General features: G+C 60.6%; 1 protein-coding gene across 4 annotated transcripts in view; it reads left to right on the top strand.

The window, feature by feature from the left end:
• IL4R (interleukin 4 receptor) overlaps positions 1-9,644 on the top strand; it is a 34,083-nt gene extending 24,439 nt beyond the window's left edge. For all 4 annotated transcript variants that reach the window (XM_081296919.1, XM_081296921.1, XM_081296920.1 and 1 more), the window contains 5 exons: positions 2,257-2,413; positions 3,481-3,580; positions 5,040-5,118; positions 6,586-6,635; positions 7,386-9,644. In XM_081296919.1, coding sequence (XP_081153045.1) covers positions 2,257-2,413; positions 3,481-3,580; positions 5,040-5,118; positions 6,586-6,635; positions 7,386-8,874 — 1,875 coding nt within the window. In that variant the 3' untranslated portion in view covers positions 8,875-9,644. The remainder of the gene's footprint in view (positions 1-2,256; positions 2,414-3,480; positions 3,581-5,039; positions 5,119-6,585; positions 6,636-7,385) is intronic.
• The last annotated feature ends 1,061 nt before the right edge of the window (positions 9,645-10,705 follow it).

The raw sequence follows: 10,705 nt of genomic DNA on the forward strand, positions 1-10,705 counted from the left end.
ACCCGTCTGTTTGCAACTATGAAAACAATGGTCCACGTACTCTGTGTCCCCGAGCGGCAGGTGGCACATGTTATGCTGTGAACGCCCATCGGTGGGCAGGTACGGCCTTCCCCCCTTGCCTGCCCCCCGACACACATGGCAGAGCAAGGACGTGACCCCCAGAGCCCATGGTCTTTGTCCTGCCCCGGATGTTTCTGACCCTTTTATTCAAAAACAAACCAACCACAAGCAGTTATTTGGAAGCCCTGGCATCTGTTTGTTTTCTTGGTAAAACACTTCTCAGTGCCCTGCTCCTCTCCAGGCTGTGGGACTCCTTTGCTGACATAACCTGGCGGTGGCTTTTAGCTTACTCCAGAAAGAGGGAGAAAGGGAAGAGCATCCTCCTCCCGCCCAGCTCTGCCCCCCAGCTCTGCACCCCAGCCCTGCCCCCCAGGTCTGTGCCCCAGCCTCTCCAGCAGCCCTGAGCCCGGCTTGTTGTGAAATCCCACCGTGGCTCACCCTGCGTCCCGGGGTCTCCCCAAACTCACACACAGAGGCCGAGCCTCCAGGACCTGGGACCTGAGCGGGGAGAGGGAGCGTGGGTTTGGGTCCCGCAGGGAAGCGAGTTCCGGGCAGAGGGTCCGGACAGCCCCCTTCCTTCAGAATGGATCGTGAACACACTTTAATTTTGCTCCCCCACGTTTGAAGCTTTTTAGGGGGACAGGGCTAAAAGTAATATTTACATAAAGTGAAAATTCACCTGCACGAAAAAACTTGGATTGGAAATATGGGTCTCACCCACCCCAGCCTCTTGGCCGCTGTCGTCTGGCCGGGGAGGGGAGGGGACTGACTGCAGGATGGGGCCAACAGGTGGAGAGTCTTTCTGGAAAGGATTTACGCCCGCGCAGGTGGAGGCTGCACATTCACTCTTGGGTTTCTTGGGTTCCATATGCTGCGGTACCGCGTCCCTATCAAGGTAGCAGGGCTCAGGCATGAGCTCCCATGTTTTCAATTCTGCAAATGTTTTAATGAAATTGACACAGGTGCCTTAGACTAGGCTGGCGATCACCGGGCGTGGTGGCTCACGCCTGCAGTCCCAGCGACTCGGAGGCTGAGGCAGGAGGATTGCAAGTTCAAGGCCAGCCTCAGTAACAAAGCAAGACCCTGTCCCCAAATCAAAACCAGAAAGGGCTGGAGATGTGGCTCCGTGGTAGAGCACCCCTGGGTTCAATGCCCAGTAGCAAAAGCAAATAAATAAAAAGATCTAGAACTTTAGACCCTCCTTCTGTAATTCTGCATGCATGTGGAATACATATGTCTGTTTTTTCAAATGCTTCAATTGTTCACCTGTTATTGGGGGAAACTGCTTCTCAAAAGGTCAGAACTCTAAAAAGGTGATATTTGTTTCAGGTTTGTTTGGGGTTTTGGTTTTCTGGGTGGTGCGGGGGATTGAACCCGGGGCCTCAGGTGTGCTAGGCAAGTACTCTGCCTCGGAGCTACACCCCCAGCCCCTGGGTTTAGGTTTTCCTACGTGCCCCACATCTGGGATGATGGCTAATGGGCTAATGGTTTATGAGGTCCGTTTTTGTGAGGCAGGAGCTGGGCACGACTCAGCTGGGTTCTCTGCTTTCGGGCATTGGCTGTGGTTTCAGCCGAGGCTCGACTGGGGAAGGACAGCTCCCAAGCTCCTGTGACATGGGTGGCGTCCAGCTCCTTGCCGGCTGTGGGCCAGAGAGGCTTGGTGTTGTTTGGAGGAGCCCTGAGCCCCTGCCCTTGTGGCCTTTCCAAAGCCATCGAGCTGGAGAGAGTTCCTATAGCTGGATGTTACTGTCACATACGGGCAGCCACATCCTGTCCCCTTCTCAGAGTTCATATCACAGGTGCTGTGCAAGACAGGGGCATCTTGAGCCTGGCTGTCATGGTCCCTGGGCCCCCTCTCTTTGTTAGAAAAGAAAAGGTGCCTGCCTCACTCTGCAGAGGTCTTGGTGGTCACTTCCCAGCAGGGCTAGTTTGGTCAAGGCCCTGGACCATGGTTAGGGGGTGCACGGACCCTCCCCGTGTGTCAGACACTGTGGCTTCCTGCCCCATGCAGATGCTCATCCCCATGAACCCACTGAATCCCAGCAGCTGGGGAGTAGGCACGTTTTCATTATCCACCCATTACCCCATGCCCAGGCCAGGGGCTCTTCTGCCTAGCAGATGGGCTCAGGTCAGCAGGGAAGGACGGCGCCCCTCCCCGCCTTGGTGGTGCGCTGACATCTCCCTTTCCTCCACCAGTTCATCATCTACAATGTGACCTACATGGAACCCATTCTCCGCCTCGCAGCCAGCACCCTGAAGTCCGGGGTCTCCTACAAGGTGCGGGTGAGAGCCTGGACCGAGAGCTACAACGGCACCTGGAGCGATTGGAGCCCCAGCGCTCAGTGGCACAACTGTGAGTATGGGGGTCTGGAGCAGCTGGAATCTCCACACCCCGCTTTTACTCTGTGGCCAGAAACTCCCCCTGGCTCTTCATATCCTGGAGTGCGTCTAACTGCATGCAACTGAATCGCCCACGGACAGTGTATCAGTCAGGATAGGTAGGTCCAGCTGCAGTAACAAATAAGCCCACGGTTTCCATAGCCAAACACCACAGACACATACTTGCTCCCATTACAGTCCAGTGCAAAGGTTGCTGTTTTCTGAGCTCTGTAGGCAGAATTGGATTCGCATCTGTCTCCAGTGACCAACCCAGGGTCAGCCACACAGCTGGGGCTTGGGAAAGTTGGGTTGTTTGGATTCTCCTATTGACCTGGGGAGGGAAAGGGAAACATAGAGCAAATATACAAAGTGCTGGACACTCTTTAATTATTTCAACAAATATTTACTGAGCTCCTGCTGTGTGGCCAGCCCCAGGCTAGATGCTGGGGGTAACAAGGTAACAACAAAGAAGAGGGAAATTCCTACTCTTGAGGAGTGTTTTTGGAGGTGGAGATGAAAAGTAAACAAAGAAATAAGTCAGAGTCAGACGACAGGAAGACATAAAACAGCAATTTTTGCACTGGACTGTAATGGGAGCAAGTATGTGTCTGTGGTACTCGGCTATGGAAACCGTGGGCTTATATGTTACTGCAGCTGGACCTACCTATCCTGACTGATACACTGTCAGGGGAGGGGACAGTGGCAGAGAGGGAGTGGGGAGAAGGTGAAGATGACATGAATGTGAGCTTTGAGCTCAGGCATCCCTGCTCCAGTTGGTGCGCTCAGCTCTACTTCCAGAGAGGAGCAAGTTCAAGGTCACCAGGTGGCACTGAGCTTTAGAGGAGCAAAGAGGGTGGGGATGCAAATGTGACCGTGGGCTCAAGGGGACAGTAGCTGGCAGTGAGACAGGAGGGGCTTTGGGCAGCCAGATCATAGAGGGTCTGGGAGGAGGGTCCCCAGGTCTCTGTCCCCCGCCCTGGGAAGCAGGGCCAGGCTGGCCCCGGCGCGACGAGGGCTCAGGACTGTGCTCCCCTCTTGCAGATTACCAGCCGCCTCTGGTGCAGCGCCTGCCGATGGGCGTCGGCATCTCCTGCTTGGTCATCATGGCCATCTGCCTGTCCTGCTATTACAGCGTCACCAAGTGAGTGCCACGCTTTAGCCCCGGTGCCGCCAGCCAGCCAGGGGGCGGGGATGGCCCTTCTGTCCACCTGGCCCTTTCAGGAAGCCGTCCCTGTTTATTGAGCAGCTACTCTGCACCAGCCCCCGAGACGAGACCTGGGAACAGGGCCAACGAGGACCCTGTGTTCCTAAAACCTGGGTCATCCCCACTGCAGGCCAATCAATGAGTGTCCACAGTACAGGGACCCTGAAGGAAGTAGACGGAGGGGGACGAGATGTTCCGTGTGCTCCTGGGAGGGGCACTTGAGCTGCATCTGGGGAGAAGGAGGCGTCTCGGGCAGCAGGGGACGGGGGTGGCACCAGGGAGATGGAGCCGTCCCCTGCCCACTTATTCCGCTGGGTGCCTGGGCTCTGGTCCAGCCACTGGGGCACGTGGCAGGAGCCAGGAGAGCGGAGACAGCGGTCCTGGTGGAGTCAGGGACTCAGGTCGGTATCCCAGCGTGGCACCTGGTGGCGGGTGACGGACACGCTGGGCTCCTCCTCTGCCGGGTGACAGTGAGTCTGAGGGCGTAAGCACCCACCTGGGAAGCCCACCCTCGCCTCGGAGGGGGCTGGGAGGAAAGCGGAGGAGCTTGTTTGCAGTGAGTTCTCTCCGTGGGTCACGGAACCTCTGAGCCTCTGAGCCTCAGTCCTCCCCGCTCTGAAATGGAACTGGCAAGCCGTCCCCCCACAAGGTTCCAGGTGGCGGAAAGGGGCCCATCCTTGGCTGGGCACATAGGTGTGTGGGACATCCGAGTCCCCTCCATGTCTTATCACTGATGCCTCCAAGTGGCCCAAGGCTGGCCTCTGCTCTCTGAGCCTCAGTGTCCCCAATGCCCATGTCCCTCCCAGTCCCCACTCACCGTCCCCCTCCAGGCTCTGGGCAGTGCTTTGAAGGCACGGGGCATGTTTTCCACCTGAGCCTTTGCACCCTCCGTGCCCCCACCTAGAAAGCCAGTTGCCCATATGTCACCAGGGCTCCTCCCAGACGTCCCTGGGCGCCTGGCTAGGTGAGGGGTACGTAGTAGATGCTCAATAAACACACGCTGGCTCAAGACGTGGACCGTCCTTCCCCGTGACAGTGCACTGGGACTCCAGACAGAGGCAGGAAGAGGGGGAGACGCTGTCTCCTGGGGCCCCCCAGCTTCTCAGGCCACCTCACACCTCCCCCTACAGCTTGCCCTTGCAGGAAGCCCAGAGCCCTTTCTCTGCAGCTTGAGTCTATCCTGGTTCTCTGGGGCCTCGTCTCCTTGTCTGGGGAAGGGGTGAGCAGCAGGATCCGTCTCGCGGGGTCACCGTGAGGATCCCGCGGAGCAACACCTGGGAACTCATCGGCCCGGTCCCCACGGCGTCCTAAGGATCGGAGGCCGGGGCAGTTGTCTTGAGCGGAGCGTTAACCGGCCCGTGGTCGGAGACCAACAGCTTTTCCTCTTGTCTCTCAGGATCAAGAAAGAGTGGTGGGACCAGATCCCCAACCCGGCCCGCAGCCCCCTCATGGCCATTGTCATCCAGGACTCCCAGGTAGCCGAGCGTCGGGGGATTCGGACCTGGGTGGCTGGGAACATGGCTCCACTCGTCTGCGAGGCCAAGGATCTGCCCTGGCTTTGGGGAAGGCAGGGGGACAGGTCAGCAGCCACTGCAGGGCAGGGTGATGGAGGGCTTAATGCCGTCCAGAGACTTCCTGTCCCCTTCCCTTGACTCCCGGGGCTACGGTTCCAGTCTGGGGTGGCCCCTCTGGGGTTGGTCTCTTAGCCTGGGTCCTTTCTATATATATCACTGCCCGGGCCAGGGCCGGTACAAAACAGGAGAGGGCAGAGCTGGGCACAGTGGCGCACACCTGTAACCCAGCAGCTCAGGAGGCTGAGGCAGGAGGATCGCAAATTTGAGGCCAGCCTCAGCAACTTAGTGAGGTCCTAAACAACTAAGTGAGACCCTGTCTTGAAATAAAAAATAAAAAGGACTGGGGGTGTGGCTCAGTGGTTAAGCACCCCTTTAAGAGGTGGGGAACGGAAGGTGGCAGACTTTCTGTGCCTTCCTCTTAAGACCAGGAAGCCGCCCAAAGCATCAGCACGTCTCAGTTCTCGTTGGCCCGAAGCCCTGCCCTTTCCTCACTCAGGCCCCGGGAAGCAGTGGAGAGCTTGAGCCCTGCAGGGCAGGGCAGGGGCAGTTCCCCGATCATGGATTTGGCTGAGTGATATCAGGTTCCCTAGGATGGAGGGGGGACGAGGGCCTCTCTAGATTTTTCATAGACCCTAGTGGGCTTGAGTCCACTGGCGCTGGCTTGGGTCCTAGCCCTGCAACTCAGCTGCAGCGTAGGAGGAGCAGGTTGCTGAACTTGAGCCTCAGGTTCCCCCGAGGGCTGTGACGTGTTCACCTCTTTGGCTGGTGGGGAATCCACTGAGAAGCCCACGTGAGGTGCCCGTTACAAACGCCGTTGGTGTATCAGTCAGCTGTTGCTGCATAACAAATGACCCCCAGACCCAGAGGTTGCAATGGCCACCATTTACATACTCCTGCCTCCACAGGTTGGCGGTTGGGGCTGGGCTGGGCCTCATTCAGGGGTCCAGTGGCTGGTGACCATCACTTGCGGAGTGGGGGAGTAACTATGCCATGTGCCACTCACCCTCCAGCACAGTGGCCCAGCTCTCAAGGGTGGGAAGTCACAGGGCGTCCTGGGGCCTCTGCCCAGAGCTGGCCTAGCGCCGTCCTCTGCCTCCAGTCGCTGAAGCTCATCCCAAGGCAGGCTGGACCCACGGCTGGGGCAGTGGCAGAGCTCCACGGCCACTTCTGTCACCAGCCAGAGTCACCGTTATTATTAGGACAATCTCAGTGGTTCCCAGGAGACAGAGGCTGAGAGCGCAGGTGACTCTGACCACCAGTGCTTGCCTCCCGCCTGATCCAATGTCCAGACCTCTGCACCGCAGACCCCCTGGGCACAGCCGTCACAGGCGGGCGGGGAGCGCTGTTCATGGTCTGTCTCTGTTTCAGGTGTCGCTGTGGGAGAGGCGGCCCCCGGCCCAGGAACCAGCCAAGTGCCCGTATGTATCTGACCTTGGGTCATAGCCTCTGCAGATTGGCAGGGTTAGATTCGGGACGGTGACCCCACCTTGAGGACAGAGTCCCATGCCCCCCTCACCTTGGCTTTCTCTTCCTGGTGTGGACAGGGGGCCGAGCAGGGGTGTTTGGGGGGGTGGGCTGCTTGCCAGCTAGGACCCCCAAGTCTCAGAGGCAGGATGGGCACATGCTGGACGCCCCTGGGAGTGCCCAGTCTGGCCTGAGCAAGGAGGCGGTCAGCAGCTCGGGAGGCCGCGATCATTGTTAAAAACCCACTAATTGTTCGCTTCTTTTCAAATCGCCACTCTCCGGAGCCTTCAGATCGGACACACCTCCCTGTCCTTGTTAGCTATCCCCGCAGGGCCTCCTGGACCCACCCAGTATCCAGGGAGCTCCTGGACCCTGCTCCAGCCCATGGACCCCACATGCGATCTCACTGTGGGGGCTCAGGCTGTGGTCTGCCTTCTCAACGTCACCGTCCCCTTTAGGAACTTTCCCTGAGTCCATAGACCAAGTGTGATCAGGTGCTGGGCTCTGAGCTGGGCCCCAGGGGTCCCGCAGTAGGACAGGCCCTGCCCCCGAGGGTTCCCAGTCCAGCCGTGGAGCCTGACCGCTAAGCCTGGAGGTGTGCGTGCAGCACGCGGGGTCAGTCAGGGATGATTCCCGCTGGGCTTTGGAGGATGAATAGGAGTTGGCCAAGGGCAACTGACCCTGACCGAGCTGCTCCCTTGCAGACACTGGAAGACGTGCCTGGCCAAGCTGCTGCCCTGTCTGCTGGAGCATGACGTGAAAAGGGACGAGGAGCCCAAGGCCGCAGCGGGTGGGCCTCTCCCGGGCCCTGAGAAACCCACGTGGCGCCCCGTGGTCCTCCGGCCGGAGAGCATCAGCGTGGCCCCGTGCGTGGAGCTGCTGGAGGCCCCGGTGGAGCGTGGCGAGGAGGCGGAGGAGGAGGAGAAGGCCAGCGCCTGCCCGTCACCCGAGCACAGCAGGGCCTTCCAGGGGGGCTGCGAGAGCATCATGGTCAGGCTGACGGAGAGCCTGTTTCTGGACCTTCTGGGAGCACAGGATGGGGACTGTCACCAGCGGGACTTGTGCTGCCTCCCACCTCCAGGAGGGGACAGTGCTCTCCCCAGCGTGGGGCCTGAGGGGGCCGCTTCTGAGGACAAGGGGCCACCTTTCCACCCAGAGCCAGCTCCTCCGGCCAGTACCAGCCAGGGCCCGGCCAGCCCGGGCTGCTCCGAGGGGACCCTGGTCATCGCAGACAACCCTGCCTACCGCAGCCTGCAGAGCCAGGCGCTGGACCCAGACGCACAGCTGGCTGGGTGCCCTGCCTCCCAGGGGCCCCGTGTCCCGCGGCCCCCAGCGCCCCCCACCGAGCTCCAGCCCGAGCCGGAAACCTGGGAGCAGATCCTTCGCCAGAGCGTCCTGCAGCACGGGGCGGCCGCGGTGCCCGCCTCGGCCCCCAGCAGCGGCTACCGGGAGTTCGTGCAGGCGGTAGGGCAGGGCAGCGCCCAGGACAGCGGGGCGGCGGGCTCCGGTCCCTCTGGAGAAGCCGGGTACAGGGCCTTCTCCAGCCTGCTCACTCCCAGTGTCCCCTGCACGGGGACATCAGGACTTGGGGCTGGCAGCGGGGATGGGGGCTACAAGCCCTTCCAGAACCTCGTTCCTGGCTTCCCCGGGGACCCGGCTCCACTAACCGTGCCCCTGTTCACTTTTGGACTGGACATGGAGCCACTGCATGGCCCCCAAAACTCACTCCTCCCAAGCCCCCTCTTCGGGCAGCTTGGCCTCGAGCCGGCGGTCAAGGGAGAGGATGGGCAGAAGCCCCTGCTGCCCCCAGAGCAGGCCCCAGACCCCCTCCGGGATGACCTGGGCAGTGGTATTGTCTACTCAGCCCTCACGTGCCACCTGTGTGGCCACCTGAAGCAGCACCAAGGCCAGGAGGGCGGTGGCCAGGCCCACGTGGTGGCCGGCCCCTGCTGTGGCTGCCATTGTGGAGACAGGTCGTCACCCCCAGGGAGCCCCATGGGGGCCTTGGACCCCAGGCCAGGTGGGCTCCCGCTGGAGGCCCACCTCGCTCCAGCACCCCAGGGACCCTTGGGTGCCTTAGAGGAGAGCAAGTCCTCACTGTCCTTCCAGGCCCCATGCCCAGCCCCCTGCAGTGCTCCAAGCTCAAGTGAGACCCCCAGAGTGGCCCTGGTCTCCACGGGGCCCTCCTCCTGAGGCTTTCCTGGGTCTCCGCCCTCCTGATGCAGAGTCTGTGGGTGGGATCTGGGCCCACACTTGCCTGGGAAATGCAGCCCAGCGGGCAGATTACCAGAGCTTCCGAGATCTGTGAAGGAAGCCGTGAACTTGGCCTAACTGAGGCTGCAGAGACCGACCCTTCCCCTGGCACCGTCTGGACTCAGCACGTGCACTGAGTGGAAGGCCCGGGGCCGCTGTCCCCCGGCGGCACTTACAGGGCCTGAGAGTTCCCAGGAGCTGGCTGCCTGTCCGAGCTTCTCGGCCCTGGCCTGCCCAGGGCACTTGTCCCCCACCCTGTGCTGCCCCAGCTCACTGAACTGGAAGCCGAGCCCAGAATCAGGCAAACCAAGGAGGGAAGGCTTGGGAGGCCTTGGCAACCGGTGGGGAACGAGCTGCAGGGCGCGGGGTGGGGGCCCGTCAACACAGCTGCTCTGGGTCCATAATCGGAGGTGCAGCAGCTCAGCTGCACCAGACAAGGCCAGAAACACAGCCATCACCAGTAGTGACAGTCGCCGCCAGCTGCCCGTGCCAGCTGCAAGCCTGGGGCAAGGGGGTCCCAGAGTACTCAAGCCGGGCGCCCTGCAGCTGGTCTCCACGGCCACCTCCCCCCAGACGCCAGCGGGCCGCCCAGCACCCGAAGCTGGGCAGTGTGCATGCCTTCAAGGTCGCCTTACCACCTGGTCTCTGCTGGGGACAGTGGAACAGGACAGGGCGGAGTTTTGTATAAATAAAGGTCCTTTATCTCTGTGTTTTTTTGTTTATTGAATAAACAGACAGCGGCACCGCGGTGGGGACTTTGGCTCTGAGCACACGGGCCCTCCCCGGGCGTAGCAGGGCTCGGGGCTAAGTGCCCGGTGGCCTTTGTTTGGGTTCCCCGGGGCGGGACCCGAGAGCAGTCAGCGGACTTAAGAAGTGATCCCGGAAACCCAGTTACCGGGGTGTTGGGGAGGGACAGAGGCGACGCGGGGCGTGACCCAGTGGACGCCCAGCCTGGGCAACGAGCGCCTCATAGCGCATGCCCAGCGCACTGTCCGTCATCGGTGGAGGGAGGGCCGTCTGTCATCCAAGGGAGGGAAGGCCGACCCTCATTGGTGGAGGCAGGGCCGTCCGTCATTGGTGGAAGGAGGGCCGTCCGTCATTGGTGGAGGGAGGGCCGTCTGTCATTGGTGGGGGGAGGGCCGTCCGTCATTGGTGGAGGGAGGGCCGTCCGTCATTGGTGGAGGGAGGGCCGTCTGTCATTGATGGAGGGAGGGCCGTCTGTCATCCAAGGGAGGGAAGGCCGACCCTCATTGGTGGAGGCAGGACCGTCCGTCATTGGTGGAGGGAGGGCCGTCTGTCGTCGGTGGAGGGAGGGCCGTCTGTCGCTAGCAGAGGACTGTCTCCAGGCGCCAGTTCTACAGCAATTCCAGCTGCTCTGGAGGCGGGAGGGAACTTCAGACAGCGCGGGCCAAGTTTGAGGCGCTCATGGCAGATGGCAACCCTGGTTGCTACACCTTTTTTTTTTTAATATTTATTTTTTCGTTGCAGCTGGACACAATACTTTTATTTTATTTATTTTTATGTGGTGCTGAGGATCGAACCCAGGTCCTGGAACGTGCTAGGCTAGCGCTCCACCGCTGAGCTGCAACCCCAGCCCCTGTGCTACACTTTGCCAAGGCCACAGAAAGGGTTCGTGGTGGGTCTGTGGCTGGATCTTCATCATCCTGTAGGTGATCAACATTCCAAGCAGATGGAGCGATGGGGTGGGTCCCAGGGAGGCGGGCAGGGGACCTTGAGCTCCTATGTTGCAAACACCAGCAGGAGCTGCAAA

This window comes from Spermophilus citellus (genome assembly GCF_964194105.1).
Source record: "Spermophilus citellus genome assembly, chromosome: 6".
NCBI lineage: Eukaryota > Metazoa > Chordata > Mammalia > Rodentia > Sciuridae > Spermophilus > Spermophilus citellus.